General features: G+C 44.8%; 1 protein-coding gene and 1 long non-coding RNA gene across 2 annotated transcripts; one reads left to right on the plus strand and one right to left on the minus strand.

The window, feature by feature from the left end:
- Positions 1-377: 377 nt before the first annotated feature.
- On the plus strand, positions 378-21,587 carry arsb (arylsulfatase B). Its single transcript, XM_071363592.1, has 8 exons — positions 378-877; positions 6,123-6,309; positions 6,729-6,919; positions 7,057-7,264; positions 10,376-10,619; positions 12,970-13,040; positions 20,263-20,421; positions 20,669-21,587. The coding sequence occupies exons 1-8, from the start codon at positions 614-616 to the stop codon at positions 20,935-20,937; spliced, it is 1,593 nt and encodes a 530-aa protein (XP_071219693.1). The 5' UTR covers positions 378-613; the 3' UTR covers positions 20,938-21,587.
- On the minus strand, positions 1,590-5,168 carry LOC139552154 (uncharacterized). Its single transcript, XR_011670389.1, has 4 exons — positions 4,716-5,168; positions 2,802-2,916; positions 1,951-2,070; positions 1,590-1,821 (listed from the first exon to the last, which is right to left on the minus strand). It is a non-coding gene; the product is annotated as an uncharacterized lncRNA (long non-coding RNA).
- Positions 21,588-22,172: the final 585 nt, after the last annotated feature.

Below are 22,172 nucleotides of genomic sequence, written 5' to 3' on the forward strand. Positions count from 1 at the left end.
TACCTCGTCAATGAATATCCCATAGGCCTCTACATTATGGACGCAAGAGGATATACCCATTGGACTTGGGGCTCTGCTGGGAGTTTACCTCCTGTTTGGATTTTTTAAAATCTGCTTTGCACTAAAACCATAATAAACACTGAGAACTAAAATATTGTTATTTTTGTTATTGTAATGCATATTATTATTATTAATAATAAAATAGGGTTATTCAAATAACTTATAGGGGTTCCCCCACAGTTTCAATTTGATACTCCAGGGACCTTTTCTTTTTAGTGTGCTAGCTAGACAATACATTGAGGCGTGTGACTCATATGCCCATATAAAGACACTCATGTGACCGGCAGTCATCTGATTGGTTACTGTCTAGGAAGTTAAACAAATTCAACCTGGAAGACAGCGAAACAATATTGCGCGTGCATTTCCTCATCAACACATATTGTGATTTGTTGCTTTTTCATTAAATAAACTAACTACATTACCTTTCTGAATCATGCTTTCGACTGCCGTTCAGGCATTGCATATACTGTAGATATGTACTGCACTAGTACTTCCTTGTTTACACGAATATTATAATTTCTTTCGAAGTTCTTCGATTTGAGAAAAGGGGACAATGTTTCCTGTAACATTGAGTTGTATGATTGCCACTGCAATTATCTTGCTGTCATGCCCTATGTTTTTAGAGGGTAAACAGCCGCCGCACATAGTATTCATCCTAGCTGACGACTTCGGCTGGAATGATGTTGGATACCACGGTTCAGAGATCAAGACGCCGAATCTGGACAAACTGTCGGCTAAAGGTGTCCGGCTGGAGAATTACTACGTTCAACCTTTATGTACACCTTCCAGGAACCAATTTATGACCGGAAGATATCAGGTGAGACATCCCTGTGTGTAGGCAGTGGTGTAAAGTACTTAACTAAACACTTTTACTCCACAACATTCCTAAAAATGTATCAAAGTAACTTTTACTCCATACGTTTTCCCTGACATCCAAAAGTAGTCCTACACGTTACATTTTGAATGCTTAGCAGAACAGGAAAACGGTCCAATTCACGCACTTATCAAGAGAACATCCCTGGTCATCCCTACTGCCTCTGATGGACCCAGTAAACACAAACGCTTCGTTTGTAAATTATGTCTGAGTGTTGGAGTGTGCCCCTGACTGTCCGTAAATAAAAATGCACTTACGTGAGAAATTTTATATTAAGGTATCTTTTATTTTACTCGGGTATGACAATTGGGTACTTTTTCCACCACTGTTTGTACGCTATACTATGTTGGAAAGGCTGAGCTATTCACATAAAATACAATTGTATTCGTCACACGCTTCGTAAACAACAGGGCCCGGATTCTCAAAAACATCTTAATACTACGTTTATTGTTAGAACCTTGGTACGCTCTAAAAAGGTTCCTGGAGTATCCTTTAGGGGCTATTCAAATTGAACTGTGGGGGAAGCCCTATAAGTTATTTGCAGAACCCTTTTAATGGATCATCGAATAACCTTTTGAGGTACATTTTTAAACTACCCTCCCCTCCCCTGATTATTGTTATTAATAATAATACGCACAACAACAACAACACAATATTTTAGTTCTCATTGTTTATTATGATTTTAGTGGCAAAGCAGAATTAAAAAATCCAAATATGAGGTAAACTCCCAGCAGAACCCCAAGTCCAATGGGTATATCCTCTGGCGTGTTGATGTTAATGTGTTGATGTTAATGTGTTGATGTTCTCCGTATCCATAGCCAGAATGATTTTGCAGTGCATGGTGATCGAACAGGTTTCCTTCATCAGAGTTGTAGGGAGGGTGAAGTCTGTGAATCCAAAAAAGAGTAATTATACAGATGATTAACAAAACACGCACACAACAGTATTCATACCTTGGTTTTTATGGTAAATGTGAATTTAAAAAAACTTTTTGATAATGGTTTTCATACACATACCATGTCCATAATGTAGAGGCCTATGGGATATTCATTGACGAGGTAAGGGAGGAGGATGGTAAATGTGATCTGCATAACATACCAATTGACATACCTTTGTATGCCTACTTGTCTGGATACCTGCAGACACAAAAGTGAGCAGTTCAGTCATCTGCACCCAATACAGCCAGTCTTCAACATATTCTTATAGCCTACATATTCTTGCCTCTTTGTTGATTGATTATCGATTGATTGGTGTCCATTTTCTGTTTTAGAAAGATTTGCACAAATATGAAAAGATAGATGGTATCATCACAAAACAATATCAATTTAGATCATATAAGGAACAACCTTACCTTAAATTGAGGAGATCTTTACATTTTTCAGTTAAGTACCTGCCCCTGCTGTCCTATCAAATTCAAATCCAAATGTTTCAGTTGGGCAGTTAGGTTCCTGCGAGAACCCCCAGCAACAAAAGTTCCTCGATGAACCCCACCTCCTATGGGGTTCTTGGAAGAACCCTGTGGGGGCCCTTTTCAGTGCCAAGAACCCTAAGGTTCTTCGAAGAACACTTGAACTCCTCATTTTTTGAGTGTAGGAGCATTGTTGTTACATCTCTGAGCTGTTTCCCAAAACCATCCTTACGCCTCAATCACACCGACAGCGTCATTGCATTTTGGTACACCAGAATTACATTAATTTCCAATGGAACGCTGCGTTTGCCTTGCAGCATTGCGTTGCAGAGGCAGTTGTAGTGTATTCTGTGTGGTGCATTCATTGGATTTATCTAACGTATCCATCAAACTGTATGCGTATCTCCCTGGCATATTGTATCATTTATGCAGCAGCATACAAGACATTTTTGGACTCACCTTGTGCTGTGCTCACTTGAACCGGAAGGTGGTGCGGCGGTCCTTCGTGGGCAAACTTTGTCATCAAAGTCTGGCATTCTCTGGATTTAGGGTGCTTTCAAGACAACTGGGAACTCTGGAAGAAAAACAAGGTTGAATCATGATGACGTCAGTGATCTCAGGTCGAAGCTCTAGAAAAGGGCCCGAGTTCTGGATTTACAATTCTGAGTTGGATGACCGTTCAAAACATATTTTCCCAGTCTGAGCTCATTTTACCCGAGTTCCCAGTTGTCTTGAACTCACTGAAGTCAGATTTCCCAGTTCCGAGTTTCCAGTTGTTTTGAGCGCGGCACAAATCATGCTTCTTTGACAGCAAGGCCAATGTTGAATGTTTATCATTTTAAACTTGGTAAAGAGACCCTTAAACCCAGACTTGGGACCACACAGACACTCCACTGAATAGCAGGCTAGTGATTGCTTTTCAGTGCTTGCAGTTAGCCACTGATTCCTTCCAAACGACTCATTGTTGAATTTGCGATTTCCAACTTGTTGTGTAATGTTTCATTCCAATGGCCGATGAGCAACGATACATTTTATCTATAATTTCTCTTCATATGACAAGGATTAAAAAGAATTTGCCAGTAGATGACTGCTAGCTAAGATTTTGAAAGTATGATGTTGACATGATCAGTCCAATCAAAGCTACTGTAAATATAACGTGATTTGATGTTATTTTACCTTGAGCCTTCTTGGATGGGCACTTCTAATGTAACTAACTCTATGGCAGCACCCAAGGGGCTTGATTTTCGAGTTCTACCTTTAGACTTGGTGGTGACGTAGTGTCCCCATGAGTGACAGAGCACTGAGCCAATCACGGCACAACTAGAGAACATTACCAACACCTACTCTCCGTATTTTCCGCTGGCTGCCCCACCCACACAGAAAGAACTAGGCTGAAACACCTGCATTTTGCAGCTGCCTTACTCAAGACTGATATGTGACACGTATTAAAACCTGTTAAGGCTGCAAGCCTGACACCGGTACACCTATGACAACATCCAGCTCAAGTGCAGGGCGCGAAATTCAAAATCTATTTTTTTTTAATATTTAACTTTCACACATTAACAAGTCCAATACAGCATTTGAAAGATAAACATCTTGTCAATCCAGCCAACATGTCCGATTTTTTAAATGTTTTACAGAGAAAACACCACATATATTTATGTTAGCTCACCACCAAATAAAAAAGAGGACAGACATTTTTCACAGCACAAGTAGGATGCAAGTAGCATGCACAAGCCAACCTAACTAACCTAAATAACCTAGAAAAAACTACCTCAGATGACAGTCCTATAACATGTTACACAATAAATCTATGTTTTGTTCAAAAAATTTGCATATTTTAGCTATAAATCAGTTTTACATTACTGCTACCATCATAGCTACAGTCAGAAATCGCACGGGAGTAGCCAGAGAAAATACAGACACCAACGTCAACTACTAATTACACATCATAAAACATTTCAGAGAAATATATGGTGGATAGCTAATGAAAGAGAAAGATCTTGTAAATAGAGACAATATTTCCGATTTTTGAAGTGTTTTACAGCGAAAACACAATATATCGTCATATTAGCTTACTACAATAGCTAACATCACAACAAAGCAAACGGTAGCATAGCACAGTTCGACAGATATATATGAAATAGCATCCCAAATTGGGTCCTTATCTTTGTTGATCTTCATTCAGAATGTTGTACAAAGGGTCTTTTGTTCAGAACCGTCTTTATTTGGATCCAGAAGAACTATTTCCCTCTTCAATTAGCAAACACACTGGCCTTACTGCGCTAACCTCTCGTTCGTCTTCAAACGCATCACGTATAAAGTCACGAATAAATTTCAATAATATAATTAAACTATATTGAAAAAACATACTTTAGGATGATATTGTGACATGTATCAAAAAAAATCGAAGCCAGGGGTCATATTCATCTATAACGACCGTTTTCCAGGTGGAGAGTCGTGGTCCAAATTCGCGCCTCAGAAAAAGAAAAAAAATGACGGTCCTCTCATTCCAAGAGGGTGTATGCATTCTCTGAAAGAGATAATCAACTGATTTCTGCTCTCACTTCCGCATGACACCCAGAGGAAGGTGAATGACGTGTTTCTACAGTCCTAAGTGACATGACCTTTTATAGACAAGCTCTTGAAGAGACAGTTCGCTTTTTGGAAATCTCACTTCCGGATAGGAAATGAGCTGTAAAAATAGTTCTGTTTCACTTAGAGACATAATTCAAACGTTTTTAGAAACTAGAGAGTGTTTTCTATCCAATACTAATAATAATATGCATATTGTACGAGCAAGAATTGAGAACGAGGCCGTTTGAAATGGCCACCTCTTTCCAGGTTACTCAATGCTGCTCTTTCAACCATAACAGGTTAATGCCAAAATAACATGCAAAACAGAGCTAAAAATGTGTGGCTCAAAACAGGTGCCCTGAATGACAGGACGCCACTGGTTAAGGAAGGATCACATGATTTTATCCGGGTCATCAGGAGGGATCAGCCAATGAATTCTACTCGCGTGCAAACATTCCATAACTGCAGGTGGCAGTAAATCGCCAACCTTTATGAACAACCAGTGGTGGAGAAAGCACCCAAATGTTATACTTGAGTAAAATGGCTCAAGTGAAAGTCTACTTCAAATACTATTTGGTGTAAAATGTTCGTAAGTATCAAAAGTAAATGCAATTGCTCAAATACTTAAGTATCAAAAGTAAAAGTATAAATGTTTTCAAATTCCTTATATTAAGCAAACCAGACGGCACCATTTTCTTGTTTTTTTATTTTGCGTATAGCCAGGGGCACACTCCAACATCATTTACAAACTAATCATGTGTGTTTAGTGAGTCCGCCAGATCAGAGGCAGTAGGGATGACCAGGGATGTTCTCTTGATAAGTGAATGAATTGGACCATTTCCTGTCCTGCTAAGCATTCAAAATGTAACAAGTTCTTTTGGGTTTAAGGGAAAATGTATGGAGTAAAAAGTACATTTAATTTCTTTAGGAATGTAGTGAAGTAAATGTTACCCCCAAAAACGACTTAGGTAAAAATACTTTAAAGTACTACTTAAGTACTTTACGCCACTGCAAACAACACACTACAAGTGGCAGTATGCGCCCTTTGAGTTTGTTTGCCAACTCATAGAAGTAGTAAAATAATAAAATGGACTACTTCAAGATGGAGATGGCCTCAATGGTACTGCCAAGCTCTCGCAGACGCCATAATAGAACAGATACAATAATGTGATGTCTATCTAAGTCTGTGGCTTTGATTGTCAGATCCACACAGGCATGCAGCACCAGATCATCTGGCCGTGCCAGCCCTACTGTGTTCCTCTGGATGAGAAGCTGCTGCCACAGCTGATGAGAGAGGCAGGCTATGCCACCCACATGGTGGGAAAGTGGCACCTGGGCATGTACCGCAAAGACTGCCTGCCAACACGCAGAGGGTTCGACTCCTATTTCGGTAGGTCGTCAGCTCACACGCACACAAACACAGACACAGAGACCATGTTGCCTCTCTTAGGTATGCTACTGGGAATAAGAAACACCGGTTGGTCATCAGTGATGAAAATTACTCTTGCGCACACGTTCACTTTTGCATACAGTCGTGTGAGTCATCCTCCATTTCACTTCACTTACATCTCATGATCTGTTATGTCTTCATCAGGATGTGGCTAGGGCTTGCTACACGTCTGTGTGTAACATCAGATTCACACCATACACACTTGAAAGCACTGAGAACAGTTCAGGTACATCAAGATCGAACCATGTACTCAATATAGGGTATTTATTGTCTTACAGTATTTCAGATATCGGACTAAACCTGTCTGTTCCACTTCTGTCCCTCTCTCCCCCCTGTATCTGTCTCTCCGTCCCCACCAGGCTATCTGACAGGCAGTGAGGACTACTTCAGTCACCAGCGCTGCAGTCATGTCCCTCTCCTGAACGTGACCCGCTGTGCCCTGGACCTGAGAGAGGGGGAGGAGGTTGCTACGGGATACACAGGGACCTACTCCACTCAGCTGTTTACTGACCGGGTTACCAGCATCATCGCTAAACACAACTCCAAAAAGGTAACAGTACACACACACACACACGCAGGCCCACACACTCTTTCTGTCCTTCTTCCTCTGTGTAGCCTTGAAAAATAAAGCGAGACTAGAATAATGTTCATGGCCGGTGTGTGTTCTCCTCCTGTCCTGTCTTGCAGCCCCTCTTCCTCTACGTGGCTCTTCAAGCGGTCCACGCCCCTCTCCAGGTTCCAGAGCGCTACGTCGCCCCCTACAGTTTCATAAAGGACCCGAACCGCAGGCTGTATGCTGGTATGGTGTCCGCTATGGACGAGGCTGTGGGCAACATCACGCTGGCACTGCAGGAGACCGGCCTCTGGGACAACACTGTACTGGTCTTCTCTACAGGTACATAACAGCAGTTTGTGTGTGTACGGTTGAGTTCAGACAGAGACATGTTATAGAGCACACTTGAGTCAACAGCAAACAGTGCTTTGTGCATACCTTGAAAAACCCTATGGTGTGAAAGCAGGATTAATCCAGGACCCAGGAGGACAGAGTTAGAACGGTTAGGATTATCTGCCGCATATCCTGTGAATGAATGTTTATAGGTCTGCTGACGTCTCACTCATTCTGGCCCTCTCTCTTTCCCCATGGACTGGAACATGTTGTGTTGCTGGGGTGTGAGTGTTAATCGTTCCTCCTGAATGCCAGTTGTTGTTTTCCCCCAGTGTGTACCGTTTATCTTTTAGGCTGATTTCTTCTGCTTCGTGTGTGTGTGTGTGTGTGTGTGTCCACTCTCTGTAGTTTACATGTGGTTGTGGAACATTGGGTTTTTATGAAGTGTCAGATGTGAACAGATCCCCAACTCTGAGCAGTTAAAGACGGAGTAATCACTCTTAATGTTTCCGGGCAGGACACAGAGTTTTCCATCAGCACCACAGAGCCTGTTCACACGGAGGGACAGGAGTGGCTGGGAAGTTTGGCTTTAATGTGACAGTGGATAAAGCCTACGTTTACTCTGTTTTCTGCACTGCGCGTCACAGCCAGTTGAACTAACCACAATACATAGTGCTTTTTGATTCACCAGAGCGGACTTGGCACCATCATCTGTGGTGTGTAATATTTCTAGAGTTCCAGCAGGTATTATTTTCATCGCTTCAGGTGACTCGCACCTTAAACTCATAGGACGGGTGTCCTGACTCTCTGAGGTCATTAAAGATCCCATGGCACTTATCGTAAGAGTAGGGGTGTTAACCCCGGTGTCCTGGCTAAATTCCCAATCTGGCCCTCAACCATCACGGTCACCTAATAATCCCCAGTTTACAATTGGCTCATTCATCCCCCTCCTCTCCCCTGTAACTATTCCCCAGGTCGTTGCTGCAAATGAGAACGTGTTCTCAGTCAACTTACCTGGTAAAATAACGGTAAAATAAATAAAAAATAAAAAATACCATGCTGATAGTCTGAACAATTTCAGTAATTTCCAGAGTATCCACTAGAGGTCAGCATGTCCTTGTATCTGACCGTGGTTTGTTCTGTCAGCCCCATCTCCTTTCTGTAGAAGAGCCTTATCACGCAGCTGGGAGCCATTAGGGAACGGAAACAGTCCTGAGTTGAGCGGCTCCCAGCAGCCGCAGACCCTCAGACAAGTGTGAGCAGGGGGAAGTCAAGATGTGCTGTGGGGGCCTACTGTTAAAGGCAATGGTGTGTAATCACAAAACCACCAACGTTGACCTAATTTACCATTGTAGAGGCCCCCTTTAACATTATGTAGGAGGAGCACTTGTCAATACATACCACTGTTCCCAGCACTGGGTTCTGGTTAATAGGAAGATGGATCCATATAACAATCAATAGATGCTTGTGTCACCCATTGATTCTATGTTGCCATTTGAGTGTGTGATACAGCAGAGATGCTGGCTGGTTTCCTCTACATCTGGGCCTGTTAGTGGTTTGTGTCTGTGGTGGGCTCAGGTATGTGGCCTGCTTTACTACTTTGCATCTTAACCCTTACCATTAAACTCTGCTTGTTGGGCAAAGATTGTGACTGTCTTCTCTGTTTCCCCCCCAAAAGCTTTTACATATAGAGAATGACGTTTGTGAGGGAGTCAAGGTGATAAAACCAGAACCATGGTTCTGCTCTTTAGTCTAGAATATACTGTGAATGAATCATTACTATTTCATGCCCCATCAAGGCTCGCTGCTTGCTGAGTCACAGTGTGTGAGCTAACTAACGGCCTACACAGTACGTCACACCCCAGCCCTGCTCAAACATAAACACACAGTTTAGAAACGTTTGGAGGAGCACTCAGAGATTCCTTAGCGATGAATCTCTCTGTTAGCTAACTGGCGCACTGGGGTCTTACTGTAAGAGAGAGCTGGGGAGAGAAAGGAGAGGAGCGAGAGTCTGTGAGAGAGACTGGGAGAGGGTGTGAGAGAGAGAGGGTGTGAGAGAGAAAGGATATGAGAGGGTGTGTGGGTAAGAGCTGGGGAGAGAGAAGGAAAGCGGGAGAGAGCTGGCATAGAGAAGGAGCAGAAACAGTTTGATAATGAATTAGTGAAGAGAGGGCCCTCTTTCGAGAACAGCCTGGAAGCTGCAGAGACTACTTCCTGAACTCACATGGCTCTCCTTTCCTCCCCCTCTCCTCTCCCTAGCGCAGGGAGAGCCCAGGGTGAATGGTCTATTTTGTTTATACTGGACTAGCCTCCAGGGAGGATGACTGTCTGTCTGTCTGAGAAGCATAGACAAATGAAAGACACAGGAAGAGGGAGAGAATTTTTTATTTTTTTTTAACAAACTTTTTATGTATTTGTAAAGCTAGAACTTAGTCATCAAACCACCTTTTGTGAATGGATCAGTTCCATTAACCCCAAGAGCCATGGCCATTGGTCGAACAACCCACCGTAACTCGCAGCTTCCAGGAAGTTCCTCAATCTACGAAACGGTGGCCTTGTTTCATCTCCACCTCCCTCCTGTCTCTCTGCCTTGAGAGAGTTCCTCTATGAGCGCTGTGCTTCGGAGGTCTAACCACTGTGTTGTTCATGGGATGAATCCACTTGGCATCACTGTTAAGCCTCAATATACGAATCCCCTCAGAACTCCTAGATCTAGTCATGGTGGTAAGTAGTGCTTATCAAGCATGCTGTACTCTCATGGTGAATTTAATGTATCGTCTTGAATTGATGTGTCATTTGTGCATCAGTTAGTGGAAAGGGGAAGAACAAACAGTGTTTTTATGAGGAGGAGTTGAAAGGTATCTTTGGTTTGGCTCTCCAGTTACTTGACAATGACACCCGTAATCTGTTCCCCTCACGTGTCATCAGTAATAAAATGGCTGCCTTGCTCTAATCAGTGGAGAGGGATTCTTTCTTACCCTCTGTCAGTGATATGCAAACTTTCTATAAAATGCATTTACGTAAACACTATAATACACTTTTCAGTAAAAGGACGTCCCGCTCTTTCTTCCTTTCTCTTTCTCTCTCTGTCTATCTGTCTGTCTCGCTCTCTCTCTCTAGATAACGGGGGTCAGACTCTGGCAGGGGGTTCTAACTGGCCTCTGAGAGGCAGGAAGTGGTCACTGTGGGAGGGTGGGGTTAGGGGCGTTGGATTCGTGACTAGCCCGCTGCTGAAAGAACCTGGGACCGTCAGCCGCCAACTCATACACATCTCTGATTGGCTGCCGACACTGGTGGGCCTGGCCGGGGGATCGACCAATGGGACGAAGCCACTGGACGGCTATAATGTGTGGAACGCTATCAGGTAAGCCTGGAGTGGGGGGATGGGTGGGGGTTGCGCACCTTGTCATCATTTCTGAGTTGTTTATGTGAGACACTTCAGGAGTTTCATACGTCTCAGATCAGGTAAAATATTTCCTTGTGTTTGACAGCCTCCCCCTCGCTCTGGATAAGAGCGTCTGCTAAATGACTTAAATGTAAATGTAAATGTCCTCTCCCCTTTCCTCCTCCTCTCTTCCCCCCCTCCCCCGACTGATCTGTCTCTCTCTCTGGTCTTTCAATAAGCTCTTTGTTACCAGGACGATGGGACTTCAAAGAGAAGGAAATTCCATCACTCATTTTCACACAAATTTGGAGTCGCTCCTTTTCTCTCTCCCCCCCACCTCCCTCCCTCTATAGTGCCTGTCCCTCTCTCTCCCCCCCACCTCCCTCCCTCTATAGTGCCTGTCCCTCTCTTACTCTCTCTCCCCCCCACCTCCCTCCCTCTATAGTGCCTGTCCCTCTCTTACTCTCTCTCCCCCCCACCTCCCTCCCTCTATAGTGCCTGTCCCTCTCTTACTCTCTCTCTCCCCCACCTCCCTCCCTCTATAGTGCCTGTCCCTCTCTTACTCTCTCTCCCCCCCACCTCCCTCCCTCTATAGTGCCTGTCCCTCTCTTACTCTCTCTCCCCCCCACCTCCCTCCCTCTATAGTCCCTGTCCCTCTCTTACTCTCTCTCTCCCCCACCTCCCTCCCTCTATAGTGCCTGTCCCTCTCTTACTCTCTCTCTCCCCCACCTCCCTCCCTCTATAGTGCCTGTCCCTCTCTTACTCTCTCTCTCCCCCACCTCCCTCCCTCTATAGTGCCTGTCCCTCTCTTACTCTCTCCCCCCCCACCTCCCTCCCTCTATAGTGCCTGTCCCTCTCTTACTCTCTCTCCCCCCCACCTCCCTCCCTCTATAGTGCCTGTCCCTCTCTTACTCTCTCTCCCCCCCACCTCCCTCCCTCTATAGTGCCTGTCCCTCTCTTACTCTCTCTCCCCCCCACCTCCCTCCCTCTATAGTGCCTGTCCCTCTCTTACTCTCTCTCTCCCCCACCTCCCTCCCTCTATAGTGCCTGTCCCTCTCTCTCCCCCCCACCTCCCTCCCTCTATAGTGCCTGTCCCTCTCTTACTCTCTCTCTCCCCCACCTCCCTCCCTCTATAGTGCCTGTCCCTCTCTTACTCTCTCTCCCCCCCACCTCCCTCCCTCTATAGTGCCTGTCCCTCTCTTACTCTGTCACTCCTGACTTATCGTACAAGTTTTGATGACCGTCTTGAAATCAACTGTGACTTCTCAATTTTTCTCCCTTGTATTAGCTGATTGCTGGTACATTAAGTGTTTTCAAGTGACTCTTTAGAGATAAAGTCATTGACCACTTAAAGGGGGCGGTGTCCAGGACAAGACTTACATAAGCTAGCCAGAAGCTTTCAAAATCACTAAGGCTATCATTGCCTTCATTCTGCATGAGTGACACATTAGATTCGTAAACTAAAAGCAGACACAATGAAGTGGGTTAAATTGAGGCCTGCAGCAGAAACCCACAGCCTGGGGTTACCCACAAACAACTGCTCTCAGTCCAGCCCTCTCTCCTATTGGCTGTGGATGGCCACCTGACTGTTTCATTACCTTTTGTCTGGTGTGTTTTGACTGTGTACGTGTCGTAGTGTGTCCTTGGCCCTATTGGCTACTGAAACACATTCCTGTTTGTTTGTTTCTCTTTTATGGTCCCAGTCTGCTTTGAATGCCGTGTGATTGTGTTTGTTTGTTTGTGTTTGTTTGTGTGTGTGTGGGGGGGGGTCAAGTTTCTCCATGGAACTGTGAGATTGTTGCATATTTCATGCCATTCTACATGTTGTACAATGGAGCTGAGAGAACATTTAGCAGTTTTAAAGCTAATTTCCTGCAATTCTATACATTTTGCAATGGCTAAACCTGTGTTCTTTTGCTCAAACGTAGTAACAAAATACATACTGCTTGTTTTTGGAATTTTTAAATCTCCCTGACTGGCTTTTATTTTGGTTCTCAAAGATGATCTTATTGAATTATTTTAGAGTAAGGCTGTAACGTAACAAAATGTGGAACAAGTGAAGGGGATGGAATACTTTCCCAATCCACTATAAATTTTTAAGTTTACACTGAAAACATTTTACCCTCCCAAAAAGCTCAGCAACATGTGAATTGAGAAAGTTATTCTTGCTGTGTTTTAGCAGACGCCGCGGTCACTCTGTGGTCCAGTGTGGTCAAAGCCTGTGACCGCTTTATGAACGTAGATGTCTGCTTTAGATTCACAGACCCTTCTGGGGTAGTCGAGAGAAGGACTGAAAGTGTGTAGTGACTGTTGTTTCTTTGTCTTCCAGTGAAGGTCACGCGTCACCCAGACTGGAGCTGCTACACAACATTGACCCTCTCTACGTTGACATCGCGCCATGTGAGTCACCCGCTCGATCACCACCACGTACCGTATGTTTTACTTTTACGGTCATTATGGTCACCTTCATCCAGTCCACAGTGGTTCATATTGACTGGACAACGCAACTACAGGCACAGAACACTGAATTCCTCTGAGTACTGTTTCAGTGTCCGTTGCAGTAGTGTAAAGTACTTAAGTAGTACCTTCAAGTATTTTTTACTTAATTAAGTCGTTTTTGGGGGTTTCTGTACTTTACTTTACTATTTATATTTGACAACTTTTGCTTTTACTTCATCACATTCCGAAAGAAAATGGTGTACTTTTTACTCCATACATTTTTCCTGACACCCAAAAGTGCTCGTTACATTTTGAATGCTTAACAGGACAGAAAAATATTCAAAATCATATCATGAAAACTGGTCATCCCTACTGCCTCTGATCTGGCAGACTCACTAAACACGTGCTTAGTTTCTAAATGATATCTGAGTGTTGGAGTGTGCCCCTGGCTATCCGTAACTTTAAAAAAAAACAAGAAAATGGTGCAGTCTGGTTTGCTTAATGTAAGGAATTTGAAATTATTTATACTTTTACTTCTGATACTTAAGTATATTTGAGCAATTACATTTGACTTTTGATACTTAAGGATATGTAAAACCAAATACTTTTCGACTTTTACTGAAGTAGTATTTTACTGGGTGACTTTCACTTTTACTTGAGTCATTTTTTATTAAGGTATCGTTACTTTTACTCCAGTATGACAGTTGGGTATTTACTGGTAATGAAGTCGTCAGCACTACTTTGTTTAGTTTCAAATGATTCATATTGGACCGTTACATTATGATTTCATATTCCACACAAAACACAGCCAAGACACACTCAGAAGTGTGTGTCCCGGTGCGTGAGGAGCACTGTGCATGCACGAACACACGCACGTAGACACACACACACACACACACGCCACTGGACTCTTTCAATCATTAAGGTCTGCTTGGTTCATAGAGAGATGATGTCATTCTCCTGTATGGCTGCCTGATTCCCTAACACAAAGCCCAAATCCCCTTCAGTGTGTGTGTGATGTCTATAAAAGTTTTGATTAATGCAGTGATGAAAAGGCTCCGCTCCAGATGGGGGGGGGGGGGGGGGCAGAGAAGTGACACAATACATTCCCTCCGAGCCAGAACGTGTGTGCGCGCGTGTGATTTCATGTTCGTTATGTGCCTGATTCAGTCTAACCTAACCTCTGGTCTGCTTCCACTCTGACTAATACATGATGTAACCGTCCACATCATTAGTGACAGCCGTCTTCCTATTTCCCAACACTGGAATCAAATGAACGTATCATCGGGGGGGGGGGGGGGGGGGGGGGGTTGATCACTAGAGTAGCCACATCTCGACTCTGCTGCTCAGATCTGTAGATGATGTGTTGAGCATCAGTGAGTGATCAGGTGGCTGACTGACTGAGTGAATAAGTGACTGGACATGGGAGGAGTGACAGCCTTTACAGTCTCAGTCTCACTCTCTTCTGAAGGACACTGAGTCCCATACGCAGGACTAGGAAGTTGAATAGATGCTGATCTAGGGTCGGTTTTGTGTTTACTCCTCCTCATTGTAAAAGTTGGGGTGTGGGAGGGACAGCTGGTCCTTAATCTGTGCCTGAGGGCAACTTATACCTGGAGCCATAAGTCATCAGACCGACTCTGACAGGAACAAGACGATAAAACATGTTCAGACTGATGTATCACCTGGGAACTTAACTGCCCTCGAGCTCTCTGACTGGCCCTCTCTCTCTCTCTCTGATTCAGAGGGGTTGGGTTAAATGCGGAGGCACATTTCAGTAGAATACATTGTTGAACAACTGACTAGGTATCCCGCCTTTCCCTTTCTGTATCTCGCTTTCTGCCTCCTTTCTCTCTCTCTCTCTGCCGTTGTCTCTCGTTGCCGCTGTCAATCTCTCTCTCTCTTTCTGTGTCTCTCTCTTTCTGTGTCTCTCTCTCTTTCTGTGTCTCTCTCTCTGTCCACCTCTCCCTCTTTAGTGTGTTTGAGTATGTGTTGGAGAATGGTCAGTGTGTGTGTTCTGTGTCTATGTGAGGGGATATAGACTTCTGTTTAGTCCGGGTCTGGTCAGCATCACGTTAGTGTGTGTTTATCATTGTTGCCCTTTTTTGTGTTTTCCACTCACTCCACTGGTGGTACCACCAGTACCACCTAGTACCCAGTCACCACCAGTACCAACTAGTACCCAGTCACCAATAACACCACCAGTACCACCTAGTACCCAGTCACCAATAACACCACCAGTACCACCTAGTATCCAGTCACCAATAACACCACCAGTACCACCTAGTACCCAGTCACCAATAACACCACCAGTACCATCTAGTACCCAGTCACCAATAACACTCCAGTACCACCTAGTACCCAGTCACCACCAGTACCACCTAGTACCCAGTCACCACCAGTACCACCTAGTACCCAGTCACCACCAGTACCACCTAGTACCCAGTCACCACCAGTACCACCTAGTACCCAGTCACCACCAGTACCACCTAGTACCCAGTCACCACCAGTACCACCTGGTACCCAGTCACCACCAGTACCACCTAGTACCCAGTCACCACCAGTACCACCTAGTACCCAGTCACCACCAGTACCACCTAGTACCCAGTCACCACCAGTACCACCTAGTACCCAGTCACCACCAGTACCACCTAGTTTTTTTATTGTTTACTTTGTTTTCGATGCATGAATATTACATCTAGTCCTATTCCTAGTTGTTCCAGTTTCTGCTTCTGTCTTTGAGTTTGTTTTCTATGCCTCATGATAAGCTGTAGACCAATGCTAGCATCAAGACTGCACTCAATGAGCTGTATAGAGTCATGTGAAAACAAGAAAATGCTCACCCAGAGGCGGCACTCCTAGTGGCCGGTGATTTTAATGCAGGAAAACTGAAATCTGTCTTACCTCATTTCTACCAGCATGTAACCAGTACAACTAGAGGGATAAAAACTCTATATCACCTTCACTCCACACACAGAAACACATACAAAGTGTATGTGTGATTTGTAGGGGGGATTCTAGGAAATGGGTCTTGTGACTGCCGGACCCCCCACCCCGCCTTGAACCACAATGGAGCACTCTCATTCTCATCTTAAACCACTTAACATTAGGTGGCGCTAACCACTTCCTTCTCAGAGGGGTGTGGGGCCCCTGGTCAGAGGTCAGGGTGTTTGACTGTGTTGAACAAAGGGCTGTGCAGTGGAGTAGAGATCGTATTCTCTTCTTCTACACCTAGTTAGACAACAAGGGAGGCTACCTTGGCTTAACTCCCTTAAATACCCCAGACTATTTTTGTCTGTCTGTCATTCAAGCATAAATGTTTCAATCGCCAAACTGATAGGATATACAACAATCTGCTGTATGTTACAGTCCATCAGCGCTTTGATCTACTTTGTCAACTTAGGTCATCGCTTTCGCAGGAGAGTGTGAGTTAACCAGAAACATCCTTATTTGACTGTACTGTATGTGTATGTATGACATCATTGGAGTTGACCCCCTTTCTGGTGTTTCCGTGGAGATTTAGCAGCTCAGCTCATTGGTTCTTGGAGGTTCTACAGGAAACCAGCCAACTTTCAAACCCCTGATTGTTATTAAGAGGCTTTTATTGTTTTCAGAACAGAGATCTGTTGAACAGAGATTTTGAACACCGGTTCAAGGCTAGCGCTGCTTTCCTTGGCCCAGGGTGTCCCAGCCAGCCAGGCAAGGCCTCAAGCAATTGGCACATGATTGATTTATACCTGCCTTGAGTCTAGAAATTACAACACTGAGGTGCCTGGGAGGTAACAGCCATACTGACATAAGAACAGCTATACTGACATAAGCCAATTGACTTTCTGGTGTTTTTGGCTTCCTCGCTGACTGATCCTGAAGGAAATGATGGAGATTATGATACAGAGAGGAAAGCCTTCATACCGCAACAATTCAGATGTTCAGAAGAGTCATGTCAACGCAGGTAGCAGATATAAACGAGCTAGTAGCCACCATGGTGCAGTTGCGTCACCTTGCCTGAGATCTAAAGTCGCTCACAGAGTGACAAGCTATAGCTCCGTCAGTTGCCTCGTCAATCAAAACGTATGTGGCGTAAAAATAAATAAAAAACAGCAGATCAGGCTGGTCCTTCATCAGGGAGTTTGAGCTTGAACTTTTTTGTCTCCATTTTGGTCGTTGATCTCCTGGGGCTTTGGAGTGAGGGGAGCAAGCTAGTTTCTTGTCGACAAAAGCATACGTATAATCCGAGGCGCACCATATTCCTGAAAAGTTAGACCATGCATTTCACTTTGAGACTTCCTACCACAATCTACCACTGTTTCCACAGCAGGAATATGGTGCGGTTTGGACAAAAGTTGGATTCAAATGTTTATTTGACAGCGAAGGGACATGTTTCACTTCACGTCTGGTAAGTAGAGTTCCTAGAGATTCTACATATGCTTTTGTTGACAGGAAACGTTTTTTTGGGAGTGAAGCCGGCTATATTGTGGTAGGGTTCTTTTCTGTCTCCACCCACCAGAACGATGCACAACCCGGGGAGTCCAACCAATACACACCCTCCCGATGTTGTGCCCCAAAGCTATCAAACACTTAAACACTTCTTGAAGGTTTGAACGTCTCATACTATAATAACTTCTCTGCCCCATACATTCATGTCTTAATGTATTCATTCATTAGTGAGTGGGAAGTTGGAACCCTTGTTAACTGTTACCACAGTGACCAGCACACTTCTCCCTGTGCTGTCTCTAGCAGGAGACCGCACTCTCCTTTTATTCATCACATTCTAGGGATTTCTTTCCTGTCTTTCATTCCACATCCTTCTCTTTCTTGCTCTATTTGATGAGGGATTCTGTGTCCCGTTTTCACTCTCTCATTCTCTGTCAATCTCCCACCCCCTCTTTCTCTCTCCCCCTCACTTCCTCTAATTCACATTTCCCCTCTCTTTCTCTATCTGACAAGACAGATTACATCTTCCTCTTTCTCCCACTTTTCCTCTGTCGAATCCCCTCTTCTCAGTCTTTCTTTCAATCCCTCACTCCCCTCCCTCTTCCTATCTGACCGAGGGATTCCGTCTTTAAGTGGGGCAGAAAGAGTGAGGGGGTTCTCTAAATGTCTAGGCAGAGAAAGAGAGCGAGATCCTGGACTCCGTCCAAACCCCAAATCCCTCTGACTTCCCCTCTATTCCCTTTCCTCCTCCTCTCCCCCTGTCCACCACCTTCCTTACGCCCTCTTTCTCCCCTTGCTCTCCTCTTCCCCCCCACTCTCCTCTTTCCCCCCACTCTCCTCTTTCCCATCTTCTCTCTCCCCCTCTTATCTCCCCCCTACTCTCTCCATATCTCTCCCTAACACCCTCTCCTTCTCTTCCCTCCTTCTCTCCCTCTCCGCCTGCTCTCCTTCTCTCCCTACCTCTTCAGCCTCCTTTCTTCCTCTCCTCCTACCTCTTCTCCACCCCCTCTCCTCCTTCCTTCCCCCGTCCAATTTGGGACTGGTCCCGCTGTGCAGTTGGATCCAGATGTAGAGGCCCTGGCTGTCTGCTGCACTCTGTCGTTCCTGCGGAGAGAGGGAAAATAAGACTGAAAGAGTATGTGGGGGGGAGAACAGAGTGTGAGGAGGGAAAAGGAGGGAACAGAAAAGTCTGGAACAGGTTGCTCTAGTCTCCTTAGTATTCTAAGTGTTCTCCCTATATATGATTCAGGCTAATCCTTCATATTCATGTCTTCTATTATACAAGCCCATTACTCCTATGACCCTTGACCTTCTCACCAACTTTCACCTTCACTTCTAACATGGTGATAGGCTACATGTTCAGTTTCCACCATATTGCTTAAATCCATCCTATCCTTTGGGTTGGAGATAATGGATATAGCTGGGATGATTTGGGACTTTCCGGGCCTCTGTCTGCCTGTGAAGCACTGGCATCCTGGCACCAAACCGTAAAACTCTACCTCAAAATCACCCCAAACCCTTTCACATTTACTCAACCTCCGCTTGGCTGGATCCAATCAAATCTGCAATTCAGCCCACTTAAGAATCTGGGTGGGGGATTCAGCAGTTGTATAACTGAATGCATGTGATAACAATTAGCTTATGAGGAAAACCCACACATCATTCATAAGCGGATCAATAGATTTGAATGTCGCAATGCTAGTCATGTGGTCTGAGATGGGACGTGTTTTAAATGGCTGTCATGTTACAGCAGCGAGGGAGCCATGAAATAAGAAATGAGTTTGTGCTTGTTGCATCTCAGAGAGAGGAGAACAAGGGCTTGTGGGTAGCTACACATACAAAATGAATGTTGGGAGGGTTGTTTTTAACAGCATTAGACCGACAGCCATTCTTTTCTAAGTAGTGGAGTGTTAGCTAAAAAATAACTGGTACCTAGACTACAACAGAGCTCGCTACCAGCCTAATGTGGATTTACCTCAGGAGTGGGGAAGTACTGCTGATGTGGTGAATCTGATGAGGCAAACCGAGGGACGTTTGATCTTAACTTGAGGAGCAGTGAATCCGTTATCTGTGTAATATAAGGTCTCTGGTCTCAATCCTTCTAATCATCAGTCTTCTCTCATTTTAATCAAAACAAGTTGCCGTTTCTGTTTTAAGTGAGCAAAGCTGGTACTCCGACTGCCCACTCTGCTCTACCCAGTAGCTGACCTTGGCATCAAAGGGAAGGGCGAATTCTTCCCAGTCCGACCCCAGAAATTGTGCAAGTCCAGAGAGATCTCACACCTTGAATTCCACATTTTAGCCAACGTTCAAGTACAAAACCCTTCTCCATTCCTGCTGCTTCATTGTTTGGCCTGCGGGGAAGAAAGAGCTCTTTCTCATTGCTCTGTTTATTTTCACACATCTTTCTATACGGCCTGCCTAGCCCTCGTCTAGCCCATTCTCAGGTATGCTGCAGGGCTCAGTGTCTCGGCCTCTCTACTTCACTTCCTATTTAGTCTCTCTACAGTGAACGTTTTGTGTCCAGCGGTCGACCACGACTATGTTTTTCAGCAATTTCCACTTTCTCTTATTATTATACTAGAGTGTTTGGGAAATATAGATTGGCTTCCGTTATCGTCTATCCCCTATTTCACTTCTGTTGATTCTCTCTCCCTCCTCTCCAACATCTCTCTCTCCCCTGCCCTCTCTCTCTCCTTTCCCCTTCCTCCCGCTCTCCTTCCTCCCGCTCCGTCCTCCCTCTTCTCAGGTCCAGGCAGTGCTTCCCAGAGGTTGCCTGTGTCTAATGCTCCAGTGAGGGGTGGAGGCTCCACCTCCAACCTTTGGTCCTGGTCCAACTCAGGCTTCAACGTGTCTATCCACGCTGCCATCCGCAGCATGCAGTGGAAGCTGCTGACTGGCTACCCAGGTAACTAGCTTGTCTCTGTCAGTTATGACACCTCATAACTGACACATCATAACTGCTGGGTGTGTTTAGTCGGCGGAGGAAGTAAAGTGTGACGCCTGACTGGGTTTTTATTCGTTTCGATCTCTGTAGCATGTAGCACTATAGCATGAGGGTAGTATATTTACAGATTGTATGCGCACAGACACACGCACAGCCACACACACACGTCCCTGCTATATTTCATATTTCTCCACCGTCCCTCCTCCAGGCTGTGACCGATGGTTCACCCGTCCAGGCTTGGAGAACAGTTCTGGAACTAACAGTTCTGGTTCTGTTAATCCTCTGAAGCCTGTGATGCTGTTTGATGTGGAGGCCGACCCAGAAGAAAGGGATGAGGTGTCTGACCAACACCCCGACGTGGTGGACAACCTCCTCAGAAGACTAGGCCACTACCTGCAGAGGTCTCAGCCAATCACCTTCCCCGATGACGACCCCAGGTGTGACCCTGGCACTGGAGCCTGGGGGCCCTGGGAATAGACACAATGGTGGGGATGATGATGACGATGAAGGAGAAGTGTAAAGTGCAAGATTCCAGCTATGAAGAGACACATGAAGAGTATTCAAGATCTCAATGATCACTTTTCCTCCGGGAGGGTGGGTGGGTGGGTATGCTGCATCCGTATATGCGTGTGCTGTTGTGTGTGTGTCTGTGTGAGAGAGCCTGTCTGGTGTTTTTATTGAGTCACGTTAAAAGGTACCATTTGATGTTTTATGGTGCAACAAAACTCAAATCAGGTCATGATGTTCCTTAAATACATTTCCCTCTTAGTTGTTTTACCAGACGCTCTTATCCAGAGTGATTTACGGTAGGAATTAGGGTTAAGTGCCTCAAGGGCACATCGCCAGATTTTTCACCTAGTCGGCTTCGGGGATTCGAACCAGCAACCTTTCGGTTACTGGCCCAACGCTGTTAACTACTAGGCTGCCTGCCGAATAGAAGCTAGTTTTGATGTATTTCATGGGTGGTCCAAGCAGGGAATACACGGTACCCTTCAAAGTGAAGATGTTTCAAAAGTTACATCTGACTGTGCACTTCTCACATCAAAGAAACCTTTTCATGTACAATAACTACTCCATTATGTGTGCAGTAAAAAAAAAAGGGTTAATAAATATTTTGTAACACTTCATTAGTGCCTGAATGAATGTGACGTGTTTACTGTCCCTGTAGTTCATTAGGTAAGTTGAGTCGTTACGTCAACAGGGCTCAGCTACCACATGTCGCTGATTCGTCAGAACCCCCCTAATGCTTCAGGTATTGCCACCAAAGCTCCAGTCCCCTCCTGTGTTGGTGTCAAACAGGGCCGTCAACAGGAAGAAACCAACGGGCTTGTTCAGCCCCATACTTAGATGGTGAGATCATGGTATCAGCAACAGCTGGGTTGCGGGTTTGGTTCCCACTTTGACTTATCCCTGAATGTATGATTTATCGTGTGAATGTGTTTCGTGTAAGTGGGTTTGGATATAAATACTGGTATGTGGTAACAGTAAGATCCTTTCGCTAGTTGTATGACTTAGCTTCGTGTAATAACAAGCATATGATTGGGGTCAGTTAACTCCTGCTGTGGTTGTCTTAGGAGTTTATAAATAGGTGCTAAATGGGTTAGGAGTATTTCAGGGGTCAGAGGTTAGAAACATGAGGAATGTCCCAGATCCTGCTAGTATGGCCAGAGACATAACATCCACGCCCCAATCACACACACACTGTCTGTCTC

This window comes from Salvelinus alpinus, chromosome 24 (genome assembly GCF_045679555.1).
Source record: "Salvelinus alpinus chromosome 24, SLU_Salpinus.1, whole genome shotgun sequence".
NCBI lineage: Eukaryota > Metazoa > Chordata > Actinopteri > Salmoniformes > Salmonidae > Salvelinus > Salvelinus alpinus.

Bases quoted from the DNA above. Each gene is read 5' to 3' on its own strand.
- arsb (XM_071363592.1), top strand. From the start codon at position 614: ATGTTTCCTGTAACATTGAGTTGTATGATTGCCACTGCAATTATCTTG. The intron at 878-6,122 runs GTGAGACATCCC...TTTGATTGTCAG, and splicing joins TTATGACCGGAAGATATCAG to ATCCACACAGGCATGCAGCA. The intron at 20,422-20,668 runs GTAACTAGCTTG...TCCCTCCTCCAG, and splicing joins GCTGCTGACTGGCTACCCAG to GCTGTGACCGATGGTTCACC.